Source organism: Periplaneta americana, chromosome 2, assembly GCF_040183065.1.
Source record: "Periplaneta americana isolate PAMFEO1 chromosome 2, P.americana_PAMFEO1_priV1, whole genome shotgun sequence".
In the NCBI taxonomy this organism is placed as follows: Eukaryota; Metazoa; Arthropoda; class Insecta; order Blattodea; family Blattidae; genus Periplaneta; species Periplaneta americana.
The window spans coordinates 41260400-41282915 of NC_091118.1; the positions used below are offsets into that span (position 1 = coordinate 41260400).

At 33.8% G+C, this 22516-nt stretch overlaps 1 protein-coding gene across 7 annotated transcripts in view; it reads right to left on the reverse strand.

Annotated features, from left to right (window-relative positions):
- Window positions 1-22516, reverse strand: part of LOC138692931 (myosin-IIIb-like) — a 519118-nt gene that overhangs the window by 64861 nt on the left and 431741 nt on the right. For all 7 annotated transcript variants that reach the window (XM_069816353.1, XM_069816334.1, XM_069816367.1 and 4 more), the window contains 3 exons: window positions 15418-15522; window positions 8067-8243; window positions 3626-3931 (listed from right to left, as the gene is read on the reverse strand). In XM_069816353.1, the coding sequence (XP_069672454.1) occupies window positions 3626-3931; window positions 8067-8243; window positions 15418-15522 (588 nt within the window). The remainder of the gene's footprint in view (window positions 1-3625; window positions 3932-8066; window positions 8244-15417; window positions 15523-22516) is intronic.

The window sequence follows — 22516 nt, forward strand, 5'->3', positions numbered from 1 at the left end:
ATACACTGTGCCGGTACTATTTCGCATTGTCTGTAATGAGGCGATTGTAGCGATCCTAGTGGTTAACAACTATCTATGGTTGCATATTTACTAGGTATTGAGCTTCGTGACTGTATATACTAGACTGTGCTATTATGTTCTACATTTGACACCTACAGGTAAGGCCAGTGGGCCGCACTAAAGTAATGTTAGGAAAATGGGAAGGGGGAGGGGTCATCCAAAAGGCTGAAAAACATTGCAGCAAAATGTAGAACGAAGTAATATCAATATATGTGTAAATTTTAAAAGAAAACAAATAAATTATGCCTTATTTAATGCAAAATAGTCGCAGGTTTAAATTTTCATAGAACAGCTTTTAAATATTATGATCATTATTACATTATTATTATTATTATTATTATTATTATTATTATTATTACTGTTTTTTGTTCGTGGCCCCCCCCCCCATCAACTACTTTGCGGACCACCAGGAGTCCGCGGCTCCTAGGTTGAAAATCATTAATTTAGAGGGATAACAGCGCAACGCAGACTATAAATTATATGATAAAAATGTTTGTTTTGGCCTCTTTTATCATCCATTAAATTTAATGCACGCACTTCTGAGACACACTGTATATCTACTTAGAAAGTAGACTTTATAACTAATGAAGTGATTTTTTTTTTAACTTCAGAACTGTTTTGTGTAATCTGAAGAACGAGAGTTCATCTTTTCATTTGGATGCATATTAAAGGATTTTATTGATGTGTGTCTTTTGAATAACAGTTAAAAAAACAAACTATAAACAGTAATATCATCCTCAACATGAAAAAGGAACAGAATTGCCGTGAAACGAATAAGAAAAACTGTGTGTCGCCTTTCGTGACAATATTTTTTTTTGGAACAGATTGTTAATGACATTGATGCATTGCGCATGCGTGATCTCCCTCTCCCCTCGTCTTGCCAACAAACTTTCAGCGATTTCTCGCGGTGCGAGTCTATACTTCAGTGTCTGTAGGATAAATTTGTAAAAAGTTTTTCGAAACTAGATATTGTTAGTGAAGTGAGGCAGGCTTGCAGAAAGGTCAATGTTTACGAAGAATAAGAAAGGAAAAGTTTTCAACATCAACTAAGAGAATAATAACAAAACTTGAAACTCACATAATACAATGTATAATAACAGAAAGAAAATGAAGTTCAAGATTTAAGAACACGAAAGAGCGATATCTAGCTACGAAATCTTGCAACATAATAGAGAAATTGCTCCTTTGTTACTAAAAATAATATTTTTGTACAAGTCTTGAATATTCTGTGGGCTGTGATTACATAAGACTTGCCTTCTAAATTTGCTAGAATTCAAACAAAAAAATATAGTCCTACGCGGCCCTGGAAGATGAATGATTGTAATAATAATAATAATAATAATAATAATAATAATAATAATAATAGTGTACAGTATTTTTATTATTGACATATTTAAGTGCTATTAGTCAATAACAGATTATCTCAAGGGTTAATACAGTATATTAATACAAGATTAGTGATGGTGATATGATAATAAATTATTGAAAGAATTTTAGTTTTGTTCTTTAAATGTGCAGAAGAAATCTTATCCGAACAAATGTAACTTTTAGTTCTGCAAATAAGTTTTATAATGTTACATATATCCATAAATGTAGAAAAATTAAACGTAATCTTACACAAACAAACTTTCCATTTGTTCACTGTCAACGGTAGTAACTTTATGTACTTGCACTGTTGTTATACACACGTTTAATTTCACTCTAATTGTTTTTATTGCTTTTAGGTATCGCAATCACGACCACTGGCGTCCATTCCGCAAGACATCTTCAAACCTTCTATGGCCGGGGATTATGGTCATATACGAAGCTGTAGGGCTTCTAATGAGCTCTCAAAGTGAGAAGCCCACAAAGTAATTCAGGAAGGGGAGTTTGCTATGCAAATATCAAACTTCGTTAACTGTTCTTCCCTGACTACGTAATACAGTAGGAAAAAAAGTGTAGAAACTGTGGTAACGATTCTTGAAATAAATCAGTATTTTGTGTTCTTCATTTCAATAAATAAGTATTAATTTTTTTTACTAACATTACCATATTAGGTCAATGGTCGGCAAAGATGACGTCATATGAAATACAACCCGCAAAACAGCAAGGAGGAAGATGGAAGGAGGGAGGTATAAGGGGAAAAGTATGATGTATCCAATGCCTACCCACTCCACTTTACGTAATACGGATTTCGCATATTGCGGGTATATGGCAGGACTGTGGCCCATTACGGAACGCCTTCACTATTGCAAGTTTTGCGTGCGCAGAGACGGACAGTGAACATACTCAAACTAAGGAAAAGTTAAATTAAGTTTATGTCAATGAGGAGCTCGGGCGTAAAACATGGCAATTCACATTTTGGTCAAAAATGAGATATGTAGCTTATAATATGGTATCTTACATTTTGCGTCTAATGCAGTAATTAGTTTTCCAGCATCTTAATAGATGGCAGAAGTATACAGATTTTACTTCCTGGTAACTATACAAAATGTTGCATGTATAAATGTTAACCTACCTAATAACTTCAAAACACTAAAATGTCACTTAACCATGTTTTACTCCCGAACCCCTCATATTTCTTCATTTCTTTTTCATTTTTGTATGACTTGATTTATTTTAAAAACTAAATTAACAGTATATAAAACCATATATACCCTCACATTAATATATGGAGAACGAGACATGGTCCCCGACTTCCAAACATAAATCAACTACAAGCCATGGAAATGAGATATTTAAGAAGAATAGAAGGAAAAACTAGAAGAGATAGAATACGGAACCAAACAATTAGGCTAGGTCTAGGAATTGATCCTCTCGTAGAACAAATAAAATTATCACAATTAAGGTGGTTTGGACATTTGGCTAGAATGAACAATGATAGATACCCAAAAATAGCGTGGCAAGTTAGAATGGAGGGTTAAAGACCTAAAGGAAGACCGAGACAGATCTGGGAACAAGGAATCCAAGATACCATGCGTGAGAGAGGGATTGAATGGAAAGAGGCAAGGTCCATTGCTCAGGACCGTGAGAGATGGAAGGCTTTTTGTAAAACCTCTACACCAGGTGGTAGAAGAGGATCGATTAAGTAAAGTAAAGTAAGTTGATTTATTTTTTCTGTTATTTTATACACAATTTAAACATTCAGGTGATTGTCAAATTAACTCATTAAAATTAGGAGACGAGATGCATGTAGCGAATTTTAATGTAGTGTTTTAATGTTCGTCGTCATACGCGAAATTCTTTTTGATTTTACAACTTTCATTTAAGAAAAAACTGTTCACATATTATATAGGGTGGAAGTGAAATAATCCTGTAGATTGAAAGACATGATAAGATACACTTAAATTAATAGAAAATCTATATTACGTTTTGTGATTAAATGCACGGTTAATTAAAAAATTGAGTTGGAAGTTTCAGAAGTCTGGCTTCGTCGCCGCTAATACAGTCCCCTTTCTTCTAGTAATAGCCTACAGATGTAAGAGGTCAACGAACTCAGGTCTTCCTCGCTACGTTGCAGTCAGATTCATGTCCATTGCAAAGCACAATTCATGTTTGATTAAGGTAGTATATTCTTGTAACTCACCTTTTCTGCACAGACAGCACCCCTTCTCATAAGAGGATGTTCCAGCAGTTCCCGAACGAAGGGCCGTTGTTCCAGGTCCTTGACTAGACACTCGGAAATGAAGTCTGTTAACAGTTCTGGGGTGTAGTCCTCTGGATGTGACAGCTGTGGCGGAGGATTCCTTGGGATCTGGAAGAGTGCTCGCATTGGGTGAAGATCTGACAGTGGCGGGTCACCCTCGGCCAGTTCGATGGCAGTAATGCCAACCGACCACACATCACAGCGCGAGTCGTACGACGAGTCCAGCTGCTGTTCACATGCTATTACCTTTAAAGAAGAGTACAAACAAAACTTAGTTTTCATTGATGCTGCTGTTGCTGTATGGTCCAAGTTAACTCTGGCATTGTGTCATTATTTTGCAAGCTAACTCCACTAAACTTCGACGCGGTAGGCAGCAGAAAGCTGCAAAATAGCGCTTACAACCGGTTCAGATTCGACCGTTAGAGAACATCCGTCAAGGTCGGGCAACCGTCCGAATATTCGATTTTCAACCGATTATCCCTTATGTTTTGCAGGTAGACAGAACACCAGGCGCACTTCATCATACATGAAACCTACATTTTCTGAGTACCAAACGGAGTAACAATTGAAGAAAATTTACTTTCTTATTAAAAAAATGCGTTTGCTTAATACAGGTCTACAATTTTATTGATTGGACACTTTAATACACTTATCTTCATAACTAATACATACTCGTAAATGAACAAAATAAATGGACACTGTAACAACAAAGGGTGTTATTAATAAAAAGAAAAGTATGCCTACTCTGAAGCTCAAATGCTTGTACTTTTACGAAGAATGTTGTTGCTCTTGAAGGTATCCAACTGTAATACCTAGAATGAATGAATGAATCAATCAAAGAAAGAAAGAATGAATGAATCAATCAATCAATCCATACATGAATGAATCAATGAATCGATCTACGAATGAATCAATGAGTCGATGGATGGATGGATGAATGGATGATGGATGAATCGATGAATGCTTGATTGATTGAATGTACTGAAAGAGGAAGAATTATGAATTAAATGGTAGGCCTACACAATGATAAACGCGTCTTTGTAACTCCTGCATGGTTCAATGTGGTCTGCCTTTGCGGTCCACCCAAAAAGAATGAGAAACAACTCGAATATTCGATAAACCGACCCTGAGACACTCCGCGAGATGGGAGAGCTTTGCATACTGACTATAGCGCCAGACGTTCAATAGCAATATATAATTTCTATTTTTCGTAACCGGTTGTGCACGACTCTAGTAGACAGTTGTTTGTCACAAACACATAATAATAATAATAATAATAATAATAATAATAATAATAATAATAATAATAATAATAATAACAATCATGATAATGATGACAACAATAATGATGATGATGGTGATGATCGTTGATTTTATGAAACCTCCTATGTGACAGTACGCAACATAATTTTTCAGGAATAAGGAAGACTAATTAAAAATTAACGGGCCTTCATAAGAATATGAAGTAGGGTAAACATTGGTAATTTCGTGGCAGTGGTTATTTCGTGATACTTTTTCTTTGCTCTTTCGTGAACTAACCAATGGTGTTACGAGATTCAAATTTCCGCCAAGGGATTGCATATGTTGTCCAGTTTCCAGAAACATACAGCTAAGCTTGTGTGACTATTGTAGCTGCTTCAGTGAGCTTTTATGTTTGGAGAGAGCAAGTTTGCGTCGACTTCTCAGGCGTACAAATTTTGTGGATGTTTGTAATTACATTACAGGCTTATTACTAAAGGTAAGCATATGATATTTGGTACAAAGATTTATTGTATCTTCATGAAATTTTAGGAAATGTTTTTGGAATGTTAGATACAGCTTTAGTCGCCATATAGGCTTAGCTTTACTGATAGAAATCTTAGCTGTTTGAGCCGACATTTTGGTGAGCATTAAGCGTAAAATTTTATACTATTTTTAAAAATTGTATTACAGTAGGAATTTTAGAAATCTGAAGATAAGATGTGATAACAAAAAAGAAAAGGGGGACGGAATGGGTTCAGTGTAGCTTCTGTTTGATTTGTTATCATGCTAAATGTCAATGATAAGTGCTAGATGACTTACTTGCAAGAATTGTGACAGAAGATGAAACATGGCTTCACCATTTTGGACCGGAGACAGAGGCAGACAATGGAGTGGCATCATGCAAATTCACCAAATAAATAGAAATTCAAATGTGCACCTTCGGCAGGAAAAGTTATGGCTACTGTGTTTTTCGATTCAGAAGGACTCTTGCTTGTGGACATCATGCCATACGGAACCACCATTAATTCTGACGCGTATGTGGCAACTCTCAAGGAACCTCAAGCTCGACTGAGTCGTGTTCGACGACATCGGGAGAAGTAGGATGTTCTGCTATTGCACGACAACGCACAGCCATATCGTCGGTTTCTTGGTAAAAGTGACCAAGTCCAAAATTGAAAATTGTTGGGAAAAGGCATTTAAAGGTTTAATGATCCATCCAAAGATAGCTGTTCTTCTTTAGATGTTAGTAACAAGTTATTTTGAAGGTAAATGTGCTATATTATTAGTTTTTAATATATAATTATGTCTTAAATTTTCATAAAGATTGGATGCCTTGGAATGTGACTTGGTCACTTTTACCAAGAAACCGACGATATGTCAGTCACAAGACCACAGACCAGATCAGAAAATTCGGATAAACAACACTGAAACATCCTCCTTACAGTACCTGAACTGGCACCGTGCGATTACCATCTCTTTGGTAAACTGAAGGCTCCCTTCGCGGAACGAAGTTAGAAGATGACTCCCTTGTGCACGCTGCTAAAGAGTGGCTCAGACGTGTTGGTCCAGACTTTTACCGTGCTGGTCTACAGGCCCTCGTTCCTAGGTTATGTAAGGCAGTTGAAAGGAACGGGGATTATGTGGAAAAGTGACATTTTGTTCCTAAAGGATGTATCTACATTCTGTGACAATAGCAAAGCTGTAGGATAAAAATATAATTTTTAAACAAATGTTATGGATTACTTTTTGGAGTTACCCTAGTAATATAGGCTATAGTAAAGTCCGTAATAAAAGTGTTCACCCTTTCAGGGCAAAGAAGATGCCTTTTCAATTTCAAGTTTTACTTTGATTTCATTCTTATTATGTGTTGATATGTATTTCTATGTTTTCTTGCTATGAATATTAGACGGAATTACTATGTTTGAAGTCTTGTAACAATAAATGAGAATTTAATTTGACTTTAATGAATTTTTACACAGTTCTTCTAACTCTCACGAAATTATCATGTAATATCACGAAATTACCAAGGTTATCACGAAATAACCAACCTTTTAGCTTAAGTTGTAAAAGTGGTTTTTGGCACTTGTTCAAGAACGTGTCGAATCTTTTATGTGTCCAGATTTGTACAGCACATTATCGTCTTTTAGATGAAAAAATCGGAATAAGGAAATATTTACACATTTGCATTTTAAATTAATTTTCATGAAATTATCACAAAATTACCTATGTTTACCCTAATTCGGTAGAAAACGTTAGTGAATATGATGAACATAAATTATATTATCGAAGATCAGTGTAGGCCTATTGATATTTAATTAATTTTAACTTCCTTCTGAAAAAATATGTTCTGAACTGTCACATAGGAGGTTTTATAAAATCAACGACGATGTATATATATATATATATATATATATATATTTTATAAAAATCACTTTAGTACCCCCAGAAAGAGTACATACTCGTGCTCAGGGGATGTTTGACAAAATTTTAAGATAAGTATTTTATTAGAATAACTCTTCTCGGGTTCTCAGCCAGATGAGTTGGAGATTAGCTTCCAAGCTTTCGACGGCTTTCCCTGAAGAAGATGGCAGAGCTAGCCGTCGAAAGCTTGGAAGCTAATCTCCAACTCACCTGGCTGAGAACCCGAGAAGAGTTATTCTACATCAAACGCCGGGAAAGCCTCAAGTCATACACGTATTTTATTAATTAACAGAATAAAAAGTAAAAAGAGGAAAAGAAAACAGATATTACAATCAATGAAACTAATTGTTTGACTATTTCAAAATATTCAGTTTAAACTTCCCTATCATCTGGATTATTTTGATCCAAGAGGTTTTAGAGATTCTGTAGATAGAATAGAGGCAGATCGGATGGTGAGAAGAGTCAAAGAAGACAGACCCTGAGATAGGAAGAGAGGAGGAAGATCTGAAAGATGGGCAGATAGTAGATGCACATTTTTAGAGGAACAAGTTTGATTAGGGAAACAAAATAAAATGAATTCCTGCATCAGAAGAACGGGAAGATAAATTGACAATTATTGTAGATAATAGCATTCTATGCTCCTTAGAACACTAAAACTATGAAAATGCATGAAAATCCGGATTCCAATAATGGCAAAGGATAAGGTACGAAGTCTTACCTCAGGAGCCATCCAGTACGGCGTACCAACTGAAGTGTTTCTGCGGCCGAGTGTTACAGCCAAATGTGACGATACTCCAAAATCCACAAGTTTGACACGGGCGTCCTCTGTTAACAAGATGTTGTGTCCCTTCACATCTCTGTGCATGCAATGGTTACTGTGTAGATATATCAGTGCCTGCCAACAAGAAAAATTCAGTGTCAATATGAAAATAATTAATAGTTGCAGATAGGCCAATCTGAATTTAATTTTTTTTCAAGGCGATATGCTACTGAAATTTCTCAAATTCATAATTTTTTAGCTATATAGTTGACATTTTTACTGAATATGCGTGTCAATATCATAATCACACATTGTAAATTTCAATCTTTTTTCATAAAAGCTTAAAAAAATTAAACTTATTTTGTTTTATTTCCTTTTTTAATTTTTCTTAGTAAAAATCCTATTTCTAAAAAAAAGATACCTAATTTTTCTTAAAGGTAACACTGCATTTTGTGCAATGGAGCATTAGTAATGTCTTACTCTAATTTGTTCATCTGCAAAGAAATATTATTTCTTTAGTGTCTAAACATTAACAAAAAATAATACTGCTTCACGTATAATTTTCTAGCAATAAAACTCGCTGAATACAGCTAATCAAATGCTCCATTTCACAACAGAGATATTAATGAATAAGTATGCCATGGTCCAGATAGGCCAATCTGAATTAATTTTTTTAAGGCGATGCGCTACTAAAATTTCTCAAATCCACAAATTTTTGGCTAGATAGTTGACACTTTTTACTGAATATGCTTATCAATATCATAATCACACATTGTAAATTTCAATCTTTTATCATTAAAATAAGAAAAATAAACTTATTTTGTTTTCTTTTCTTTTTTAATTTTTCTTAGTAAAAATCTTATTTCTAAAAAAAAAGTCTAATTTTTCTTAAAGGTAACACTGCATTTTGTGTAATGGAGCATTAGTAATGCCACAGTCTACTATATGCAGTCACGAAGCTTGAGTTTTGAGGGTGCTAGAAACAATAGACTGTGACGGTACTATTTTGCATTGCCTGTAATGAGGCGATATTAGCGATCCTAGTGGTGAGAAACTATCTAATGTTTGCATATTTACTACGTATTGAGCTTCGCGACTGTATATACTAGACTGTGGTAATGCCTTACTCTAATTTGTTCATCTGTAAAGAAATATTTCTTCAATGTCTAAACATTAACAAAAAATAATACTGCTTTACGTATAATTCTCTAGCAATAAAACTATGCTGAATACAGCCAATCAAATGCTCCATTACATAACAGAGATATTAATGAATAAGTATGCCAAGTTTCATCACTTTAGCTTTAACCAATGAGAAATAAAATGAGTCCTTGACGTTGAAAACGTTTAAGACTTTTTTTTTAGATAATTAAATTTAAAGTTTTGGTTGCACATAACTCGTGCATTAACAGAACTTCTACCAAATTCATTTGTGGATTTAATATACTGATATTACGTCATAAAGTTTTCATGAAAATACTTGTCATGAAATCATTAAGTTATATTTTTAGCGCGAAAATGAAAAAAATGATAAAACTGGTAAATATTCAGTATCGCATCGCCTTAACAACGGTAAGTATTGAAAACAAACGCAGGTCTTAATTATATCGTAAGATATGGGGTATATTCAGAAGAATTTTAAATATCTGGAACAGTAGATGTTATAGCCTATATTAAAAAGGTTGGTAACAGCTGTTTAATTTTTATCCCTGGAGGGACTAAGTTATAAAATACCAAAATGTCAAAATTAAATGCTGTAAATTTATAATAGCAACTCAAGTAATGAAACAGAATTCACCGGTAAAACGAAAACAAAAGAAGTGGTGCCTTAGAACTCTCCCTCCGACAGCCACCACGAAAGTATTGATGTTTTATGTAATATAATGAATTATTGTCCCTGAGCTCTCCCCCATGCAGCCGCCACTAAAATATTGATGTTTTACGTAACAGGGTATGCTGTGCGCAACACTTGGAGAAACTTTCTTACTACATTTTTAACAAAAATACAAATTACGAAATACTAATGCAGTGGTTCCGAAATTATGATTGAGCTGCAACTAAGAGAAGTAACGTATACAGGGTGCGAATTAAGATTTCTGATGAGTGGGGATAGAATCCTAGATAGAGAATACCATAATTCGATACGGCTCAACGCTTGCATCTTGTTATAACAATAATTATATCCATGAGCAGGCTTATGATAAGCTGTGTTATTCTTAAGTTGTTGATTGTTGTCAAGCTAGTCGGTGATGATAATACATCAAATTATTTTCTTTGTTTACTTTATACTTTATAAAGTATACTCGAATTAAAATAATTATATTTTGTGAGGGAGGATCGAAGTTATCCCTGGCAGGGATGTTAATATGAATTTAATAATTATATCCATGAGGACGTTTAAGATAAGATGTGTAATTCCTAAGTTATTGATTGTTGTCAGCTAGTCGGAGATGATAATACATCAAATTATTTTCTTTGCTTAGTTTTACTGTATAAAGTATACTCGTATTAAAATAATTATATTTTGTGAGGGGGGATAGAAGTTATCCCTGGCAGGGATGTTAATATGAATTTATGAGAGGGAGATAACTTTCCAAAAGGGGAGAAATCCCCTCATTCCCCCAGTTAATTCGCACCTTGAACGTATATCAATTGTAATTTAAAGTAATTTACAAATAATAAAATAACGTTCTTTTATTTTAATCGAAATGCACTATTTTTTGACATAAAACTAGTCTTTCTCATCACTAGGTACGGGAAAAGATTGGGTATAAAAATACATAAAAATGCAATCCCCTTGCTCTCCTTGTATGTCCCATGTTCTCCTTGTCTTCCATTTTTTTCTTTTATTGTCCTTGTTCTCCTTGTAGGGTGGGATATTTCTCACAAGTGTTCAACGATTTATATTGAATTGTTTACACAGCGAAAGGAGACATTCTCTTAAATACTGCAATCCATCCTGAACGCTGTGTAATCGTACAGTTATATGCAATGTTTTACAGAGGAGCACACGGCATTCAAAATCATAAGTTGTCATGTTGATTTCGTGACATCATTGCCTTAGGGCAGCGTTTCTGAAACTATTGTCCGCGGACCACCTATGGTCCCCGAAGTGTGCCCTTGTGGTCCTTTAAAAAGGACAGAAGAAAAAATAAAATTCAAACGAATTACGTATCATACTATAGCTGAAAATCTCAGAGTTTGGAAATGACACATGGCAATCACCTTTCATTTTTTCTCCCAATACTGAAATTTTATGAAATGTATTACCCTACCTGTCTACAGACTTCCCACTCTACTCTCAGCAACAGAAGAGGGATTTAAAGCACTATGAACGTGGTGTTTCTCGCCATCTTTTCCCTGCACATCAGCTGATGACATGTGGCTAAGTACATTGGCATATCTTCCATATGTATTCTCGAAACTAAACGAGCTAAATCTCTCTCTCACAAGGTAAATTCTTTGACTGCTCTCAATGCGCATGAGAAAAGTGTTCGAGAGGAAACTTGGTTCCATAAAACAGAGGATTTTTTTTTTCACTATTTCCAACCCTAATCTTTTTTGGTTGAAAATGATTTTGTTATTGGAAAAGAATTGTGCAATGACATATGTTTGCATTTTGAAATTCTGAGGTCACAATTTTAAACTTATTTGCAAGTAAATATGGCAAATTTTCACGGGTTCGTGATCTCTTCATTGCGATATTGAAAATAACAAACTTTCATTGAGTGAAAGAGAACAGTTAATTGAACTCTCGAATGTCACCCGACTTAAAATGAAATTCCAAGCGGAAGGTATGGTTAATTTCTGGACCGCATCACAAGTGAAAAGAGAATAACTTATAATGAACTCTACAATGGTGCTTTACAGATTACAATTCAGTTTGCTTTTACGTATCTTTGTGAGAAAGGGTTTTCATCACAAACTCTAATGAAAACAAAGCACCGAAATCGACTCGATGTATATGACGATCTCCGACTTAAGCTTACCAGCATACATCCAAATAGAACTGTGCAAGAATGGGCAGGCTTATCCATCTCATTAATGTGAGCGCCAACATTTATTTATTTTGTTTAGTTAATAAGTTAAAAATTATCCAAACTCTAATAGCCATGATTTATTAAAAAACGAAAATGAATTTTTTTTATTCACATTAGCTTAATTAGTTAATACTAATATAAAATTAAATGAATTAAATTAATTTTAATTAATTATTTTTTAAAAATATAAATAGGCCTATACTGGTATTAAAATTTGCTACATAAATGATAAATTTGCTTTTGAAGGGAACAAGAGTAAGGTGGTCCACGGAACTGTCCTGACTTAAAAAAGGGTCTTCACTTCAAAAAAGTTTGAGAAACACTGCCTTATGGGAATATTCTCGCCGAATGTTAGATCGAGTCATTTTCATTCTAATACAAATGTAACTAAATCTGATTTAAACTTGAAGCCATAATATATCCAAAGGAATAATTCCTAACCAAGGAAAAATCTTAGCAAAGTGAGAGTCGAATCCGATATCTTCTGCTTAGCAGCCACTAAACCAAGAGGTTGACCTCACCTATTTGCCTATTGCGAGAACTTTCTTGTTGGACATAATGCGTTTCTGTCCTACTGATCCACCGTAGTTCAGTATTGATTGTTTCTCATCAATCTCAGTAGATGGCAGTGCATGCACTTATACTAACGGGTGTCTCATCAGCTGTTGGTATGCAACCGGCACTCGTCACGGCATGTTCTCCGCATAGCGTGCTGGGGTTAGACCGAGGTTTTGCGGCGCAATTTTCCCGTGAAGTAGAACTTAACTTGTGTTACATCATGCCTCAAAGTGTCCACATTCTGCTTCCACACAAAGTTCGCACCTTCTAAAAATATTCATTGACAAACAGCGAAATTGTTCTTGTGGAATGGTATAATTATCGTGCCTAATATTTTCTTTAAAATCTTCCACAGAACTAGAATTGTTTGCATAAACTTTTTCTCTTTCGAAGTACTTCATAAATTAAAATCAAAGGGGCTTAAATCGGGAGACCTAATATCTAATGTGAAATGTGTGGTGGGAAATTTTCTCGCTACGTTTGAATAGTTGTTGCACTGCATGGCACGAGAAATTTGGATACTTCCTTCGAAACTTTCTTTGCACTCTTCTCCACGATCCGTATTTTGCAAATGTGTTACTAATAGACGTAGGATTTGTATGCACTGAAAGCTGCCAAAATACGCATGTAACTATACACTAAAAACCTTAGAAAATGTTCATTAAAAATTTAAAAATACTCGTAAGCTGACCATGGAATGCTTTAGTGCAGTTTTAATGAGAGATTCACATTCTACTGACAAAACACATAGCGAACAGAACAGAAACGCTCCGTATCACAAGACGTAGAGAGTTAAGACTGATTCACAATAAAATGGAAACGAGAACGGAAAAATTGTTAAGCTGTATTATATTTAAATGTGAGCATTCACAATTAACGAGAAGCTTGCCGAAGCCCGGGGAACGAGTAGATGAGGTTACCCAATTTTCAACTTTGCCGTTCTCGTTTCCAATCCAGCCTACTAGATTTGTTCTGTTGCCATAATAAAGCTATTTGATCGTCGTATATTTTGTAGCACAGAGGCCATGGTATAATTTCTTCTTCATGAATCGTTTATAACTAACTCGGATATTCAGTAGAATCACTTTCAATATAGGATACGTGTATATATGACCAGATTACCACGTGATTTGAATTCTTAAATATTTTGTGTCATAAATTCTGAAGTTGGTTAACCTGTGTTTATGTTGGATGGTTTGTTCTCATGAGAGAACGTCATTGGCCAATTATACACATAATATAACATCGGAATGCATAATATCGACTTTACATATCATTATTGACATACATATCGATATGCATAGCCGTTTTCGCTCTCGGTTTATTGTGAATTAAAAATCTTCACTTTCACGTCCTCAGTTTCCAATTCTCGTTCTGGTTCTCGTTTCCGGTTTATTGTGAACCAGCCTTTACTCTGCTGATGAACACACGAACAGAACAGAAATGGGTCTTATCACAACAAGTTTAGAGTCACACTAAACATAGACTGGTAATCGATTTGCTATGACCCCGGCCGTTAGCGTGTCTCCAAAGCATAACTACTTACTAAGTACTGTTGAAAGTAAATTTCGTTCAAATTTCAAATTTTTGTGTTTTTTTTTTTTTGCATTTAATGAGATTTTTTTTATACTTTTAAAAATATATATCTTGATTATGGGTGTATAATTAATATTTCGTACATTAATAAATTATTTACTCCTTGAGGAGGGTGTTTTTTTTCGCTGTGTTGGCAATTCATTTTGTCGGATTGTCTACCTATGAATTTGGATGGGGCGGGCCCAGGTTAAATATATAGTCGATACGGCATGCCTAGATGTTGATGAGGCAGGTAGATACATCGCAGTGTAATACCTGTTTTGTTAATTTGGTATCATTCTTGCAGTGGTGTGCGTGCAAATGTACTGATACGGTAGTTTTTGTAACATTTTTATTTCTTCAAAATTCAATACCTTTTGAAGGAATAAAGATATTTTCATGATTTTTGTTTTAAATGTATGCATTTTCTTTAGCACTGAGGAAAGAATATATATTCATAAAAATGTTATTTTAATAATCTGTTAAACAAGTTTGCTCATCTGAAAATTTAAGGAAGTGAAAAAATAATTTTAGTCTTTACTCCTCATAAACATGAATAAAAGTGCTAGAAAACATTCCGCATTTATTGCACACAGATTCAGTGCAAGTTTCATGGAAGGTGGTTAAAAATTGTGGCATATAGGCATTCTTTAACACTGTACTGTGTACAATAAATTGAATTGTTATAAAGAATTAAAAGAAAATTTGTATAAAATGAGACTGAAATTGTTTGAAGGTTATGAAGCTGTAGAAGAATTAGTATTACTGTACATTGATATATGAAAGAAAAAATGTGTAGTGTATATGACCACCTTAATACACGTCCGAAATTAAAAGTTTTGTATACAAAGGGAGAGTTACCGTGAAATCAGAAAGAATAATGCAATATTATAATATTCCATTAGTAACGTGGCGGGCTTATGTGAGGGCGGCAATGAACCTCCGGGTTCCTTAAAAGCCAGTAAGTAAGTAAGTAAGTAAGTAAGTAAGTAAGTAAGTAAGTAAGTAAGTAAGTAAGTAAGTAAGTAAGTAAGTAAGTAAGTAACGTGGGTAAAACAAAACAAGTTATCTTGTAGGTTTTACATACGATAGATAATGATGTATAAAAATGTATTAAGATTTGAGAAGCATCTTACCTCTACAGTTTCTCTGAGTATGTACGCAATCTGATCTTCTGTGAGGCGTTCATTACGGCGTTTCAGTCCTTGAACCAGATCTGTTACAGAGCCTCCGGTACAGAGCTGAAACAACATCAGTTCACATCAGTAATTTTACATTCTGTTAATTACAAACTGCTCATATTAACACAAATAGAAACCTAGAAATAACTTAATTTCAAAGTTTCACAATTAATAATAAAAGACACATAATTTCTTTTATATATATATATATATATATATATATATATATATATATATATATATATATATATATATAAAGTTCCGTTCTGATCAATGACACAACACATTCACGTTTGTCATAGGTCACTCATATGGTCGATTTCGCTTTACATGAGACATTGTGGTGTATTATTTTAAGAAAGAATAATAGTACACCGCATCTTTGCTATAAACTATGAAATAAGTCGTATAGCCAAGAAAAAAAAGGCAAAGAACTCTTTCTTCCCTCCCTATTTATAAATAGGGATCGAACCTGGGTTACCTTGGGTGCAAGAACACTAGACCATTGATGTCCACACATTGGGCCTACACAATCAGAAATAGTTTAATGTTTGTCAAGCTATATTTAACCAGCATTGGTTAAGACTAGGGGGCGGATGTTGATGAAAAGTCGTCTTCTTATTTTTCACATTAGGACGATGCCTAGTAATACAGAAATTCTTTCTATGTTAATATCAACGTAAAAAAGTAATTTCTTATTTTGCATTTTTTGACGTTTTTGAACTAATAGGTCATTTTTATATTTTTTTCGGCATTTTTAAATACTTTGAAGAACTTTTAGATCATTTGGAATACATTGTACTTTCTTCTTTACCGATAGGTCTGTTAAATCACTTCCTAACCAAATAGGTCATTACTAATTACATACTGAATAAGTGAATAACAGTGAAGTTTGAGGTTTATAGCTTGGAACAGACTCTAAAGTCCATCCCCCATTCCTCTGAAGGCTTCACTTCACATAACGGAAGTAATATAAAATGCTTGACAGCAGCTTAGTTTAAGTGAGGGCTTTGACCGCTACTGTTCTTTTGTCGGTACCAGGGTGCCTTTAGAATTTATGTTTGGAAGGGGGGAAACTTTCACCATGTCCTGGACAGGACGTTGTGTCCTCAACATGGTTCGGAAGGGATATCTACTGTAGCAGACAGTATTCTTAACACAAAGATTGAAAGAATGTACACTGCGCCCACAATTTGTTTTGTCATTCACACTCCCTCATCTGGAAGATCTGGTAACAAAAGTGAAGCGCGGAAGGAAGAGGAGACGGAGAATGAAGGCACTGACATGGACTACCCCTGATTGAAACACATTGTAAACCCTCATTAAAATCTATAGTTTTTCCTTAAAACCTTCATTTTGTTGCATGCTCTTTTCTTTTATCTTAGCCAAATTCCAGGAAGTTGCCTCCTCTCTCCACGATTTGTAGGGCAATTATTGAAACAAGGTGACTAATTTTTAAGAAGTTGTGGTGCGAGTATGGTGAATAATATTTAAATGTCATTTTCTTTTAATCTTATGTCATTTTCCCATTAGTTTAAGGGCATTTTAATGATCATTTTAAGTAGATTTTTAGGTCATCAACATCCGCCCCCTAGTTATGGCAGTCGGTAAGTATTTACAAATATAGCTGTGTTTACTTAGCAGGTATATAAAGACAGTAAATGTCTCTTTTATCGTCATTTGCAGACATGTTCATTTTTGTATGCAATCTCCACAAATACTTAACAAAACTTATGACCATAGTAACCCCACGGCGAGGCAATATCAGGTGTAAGGCTACATAAAAGTGCGGCCAGGACCAAGTTATAAAATGGAGTAATAACAACTTATTAAAGGTAAAACAGAAGTGATGTTAAGTAAGGAATCTAGGCGCAAGGGTAATGGAGCCTCATTTTACTACCATTTTCTATGGGAGAGCGTGTAATTGTCCGAAATGGCGAACAATGTGCTCGTCCATGGTTCCAGTCCACTACTGTTACGCGTTACGCGGATGTTTGCCGGAAATGGAGGGTAAAAATACCACACCAGCGATGTAAAGGGATTAACAGTTACTTCTGTAAACAAAACAGAGTAGCGGCAAAGTAAACATGTTTCTTCCAGATACTCTCCGTCCTTATTTTGTAGTCACAAACTGTTTTTCGTCCGTTCTATTTTTGTATTCCGCTTTGTTTCCACTATTCTCATACTCTTACCTTCTACGCTATCTTTTTCTCTATCTTTATTCCACTTCGTTTTCTTTTAGCGTGAAAATTTATGATCGTGTGATAAACGGATAAAATGTTACGGAGATTTCAACAACTGACGTCACTTTCTTAGCAACGGATCAGACTCTTGCATTGATGTGGTGTTTGCTAGACTTACTTTCTTGCATGAACTATATTTCTTATTTCTCTTATCACAGACTCTTATTAACGGGGTTTCATCCACCAATTCAGATGAAATACAGTAATTCCATTGTAGATACTTGTACAGATATATAGTAATAGAAAAATAAAGGGAAAATATGTTATGTCCTACATAATTCTTCTTACAAATTTCATTCTTTATTCCAAAAGAAAATACAAATTCACCCTATTTAGAATTCTTCTTCCCACTTATAATAGATTGCATAATTTAAGGCATACATATTAATGTATGAGTGCTAAACAATTCAAAATTTCAATTTATCCTGTGAAATTTTTTAAAAATTAATTGTATTGTTACTAAGTTTATTACTGTAATAAAATTAACTTTCGTATTTAAATTATAGTAACTAGCACCTATATTAAAATTTGATATTTCAATTTCTGTTCCCTTACATTTTCATGTTTTTGTATTTATATCACTAGATTTGTCCTTATCTACATTTAATGCCATTTCATGTACATATGTTATACAATAATTTAACTTATATTTATAAATATATAATTATTTATATCTTACAAATTTAGGCCTGTAAATTCTTTTCTGTATTAAACAATTAATACTGCTGTATACGTGAATAATATAATGGGTTTATCCTGTGTGTATATGTTCACATGTTGAAATGAAAGAATGGGCAAATGAATAAATTGATAGATAAATAAATAAATAAATAAATAAATAAATAAATAAATAAATATATATATAATTAAACAAAGAAACGAATAAATACGAATAAATAATAAACAAACAAACAAATAAATATACAAAGAAATGAATGAATAGATGAATGAATAAATAATTAAATAAATAAATATATATAAACAATTAAACAAAGAAACAAATAAATATAAATAAATAAATAAAAATGAATGAATGGATGAATGAATGAATGAATAAATAAGTAAATAAATAAATAAACAAATAAATAAATAAATAATAATAAATAAATAATTAAGTAAATAAATAAATAAAGTTTGGGAACCATTGGTCTAAAATAAACCATTTAATATTGCCTAGATTTTAAGTACCATATTTTTTAAATTAATACATATTTACAGTATATACATTTCTTGCCAAGTTTGAACTTCATATTTATGTAGATATATATTTCTCAATTTCATATCACATAAAAACCAGGCACTGTATTGGACATCAACTTATTTCTTATCTAATACCATTTCTCAAACAATCAATAACTTCTGCCGTTGACAGCATTGTTAAGTAGCATAAATCAATCGTGCATATATAAAATGATTACCCATAAAAGATAGTAAATAAGTTGAATGTAAAACATGTATTTATATCACTAATACAGTACAAGTATTGCGAACACTAGCATATTCTGACCTCTATAAATATTCAGGTTTCAATGTCTTAAATCCGTTACTTGGATGATGACATGAGTATTGCTTTAGTAAGGGCGAGGAATGTTTTCTTTGTCGTTATTTCCTGGAACGATCTGTCGTTAAGAGATGATCTTGTTTTTGTTCACTTGCTTCAATAACCTCGTATTCGCTGGAGCGCTACTCATGCCCACGACAAGTACAGTTATGAAATGTTACGACAGTTTTGTGAAGATACTTCATATATGTGACTTAAAGTAAGCTAGTGTTACGTCAGTTGCATTAGAGGCCTTAAGACTCTTAAAGTTACGCATATAGCTTTCTCTAAGAAATATACAAAATATCAACACGCATGAGGATTTCCATTCTTTAATTGCCATTATCTGAATCTAATCTGGAGCAAAAATACTATATTTCATTGAGGAGATTGAGGTTAAACTGGAAAAAAATAAAATAGGCAATATATTCAAAGTATGTAAAATATTCAATATACAGGACTTTCTTTCCAAACTTCCCAGTCTAAATAACTATTTAATTTAATTAAATTAAATTTAAAAACACACTCAATTTAGATATTGAGGGGGAAGTTTAAAACCAGTGTTAATTGCATTTTAGGTTTTACCCTCTCATCCCCACCCCATCTGATTTGTTCAGATGTTATTCAAAACTTTGTGTTTGACTCTCATTTTTTGTCTAATAACTTCAATTTTTTCCCCTTCTTGTGGTTCCGGCAGCTCGACGCCAAAAATCCATTTCTGTTGCCAATAATTTAGCTTTGTTTCTTTCAATGGCCAATTTTCAGTACCATAAAAGATAATAGTTTTAACAATTGTTATAATTTTTTTGTTTTGTAGTTATATTCGTATCCCACAACACTCCATTTAAAATTGGTATAGCAAATTTACTCTCACTATTCCTATGTTTAATATCTTATCATAATTTCCATATATATATATATATATATATATATATATATATATATATATATGTATATATATTTACTTCTAAGTATACTGTTTCTTCATAACCTCTTATAATTATTTGTCCTTCAATTTCTAAAGTTTGTATTTTGCGTCTCCCATTAACAAATATTTTTACTAGTAGAATTTGCGGCACATTTTAAACATTCAATTTAGTTTATGAAATTACCTAAAATAACAAAAAAAGACGTCAGAACAAATGAATGAGATGTGTAAACAATTGTATCATGATGTTAGACGACATTAAGATACATGGGTCATATGCGGAAACAAAGAGGAAGGCAGAAAATAGGAAAGACTGGAGAATGCTGGGTTTGCAGTGAAAGGCTTGCCCTTGGGCAGAACACTATGAAAGAAAGAATGAATGAATGAATATAAGGGTGCCGTTTGAAATTCGAAAGAAAGATTGGGTGAGGGAGGCAAAATCTGAAATGCAACTAATAATGGCTTTAAACATTCCCTTCAGTATCTAAATTGACATGTTTTTTGTTTATATTATATTTAATTGAAATAATAGTTATTTAGACTGGGAAGTTTTGAAATGAAGGCCCGGTATATCAAAATTTATGTAAAATAGTGACCTTCAAGTGTGATTCGCTGGCACGTCTTTTGTTTTTCTCTTAACTACATTAGACCTACATGAGAATGGAATAATACATATTATATAAATTGTTGTTGTTTAGTGAATTGTCCAAAGACAGGTTTGGACCTCTTAAGTAACACTAATAAGGCATTACTCAAGAGGAAACTAGGCCAGGAGATAATGGGGTAGGGTGGCCAGTTCCTTTCCCCCTCCAATGCATACATCGCCGATTAGCTACATATTCCACTAATCAGACTTCAGATACATACAAATAATTGTTCTTCCTCTGACACATATCGTCAAGTGAGATGTACTGCCTGATAATAGAGATACATATCAGACAGAACCTCAATCAGACGTATATACGTAAAATCCGGGCTTCTGACTAGCTTGCAACTTTTGTCCAAAGCCCTTTCATTCAAAGACAAATCTTAATTTTGCAAGTCATAGGGTAACAATAAGCGAACTCCAATCTCCCATAAAGTATCTCTATTATCTTCCACGTTTTGCACTGCCTTCAAGGAAGAGAACATCATTACTGTTGACTAATCCAGATTGCTTCTTGGAAAAAGTTCGTCATTCGTTTTAGCTGGTCTGAATATATCTAAGAGGTTATAGTTAGCCACTGAGACAGAAACTCATAATGGAAGAATCCTGCTGAGCTCCACCAGACACTCATAAAAATTATATTGTCACAGTGCACTTTCGGCATATGTGGCTGTGCTTCTCCCGGGGACAGCCAATAGTGTGGCTACTTTGGATTGTTGTAAAGAATCAGTTTCTCTTACTCCTCAACACATGGCTGAGGAAATCTTAACGGAAATAACGATTAAGCAGTCAAACATGAACTTCTAACATCTGTTTTAGTGTTGATTGGTCAGATCATACTCGTATGGCACCCATTTTCGAACCTTGTATACCTTTCCCGTTTCTCACAAGTGTGCGAGTTGCTTCATCACTGATGTGGAACCTTTCAGCAAGTTCTTGACATGTTTTCTTCAGTCTCGATCGTGGCCTTTATTTCGTCAACGATGAAGTTGAGGAGTTCCTTTAGAGGAGAATCTTGTAGTGATTCATCCCCATCTTTAAATTTCTCGAACCACTTCTGTGCTGTACTTCCACATAAATATCAATTTGCAGCAGATATTTATATAGTCTTCATTGATTCTAAAAAGGCATTTGACAGGATAAATAGAGATCACCCTCTGAATTGTATGAAAGAGTTTAGAATACCGTTGAAATTAATTCAATTAGTCAAAATGGGCTTAAATAGATATAAATATGCAATCAAAGTTAGAAACACAATCTCAGATCACTTAGAAGTTAAGTCAGTTGTAGATGATTTATCACCCACCTTATTCAACACAGTAATAGAAAGGTGTTTAGATAGTTAAAATAGTTAAACACTTTAGTGAGAGTTATAACTTAGGTATGTGTAATTGCATGGGAGGTTAAGGGTCTTCTTTTTGGTGCCCGCGCTACGATCTTCGATTTCACAAATAATTGTTTACGTTCTTTTGGTATTTCAAATGAAACAATTGTTAAAATTTGTAGAAATATCTTGCAAAATTCCTTGTGTCTGTTGCATAATCATTTACTGTTGTGTTTAGATAGCTTGGCTGGTGTTATGTGCGAACATTTGAGTAGAGGTGAAGTGAGTAAGTTTCTCAGCATATTCAGTGGGATAGAGGAGAACTGCATGCATGCTGATGTAAGTTACAGCTATGATGAAAAACATTGGCCAC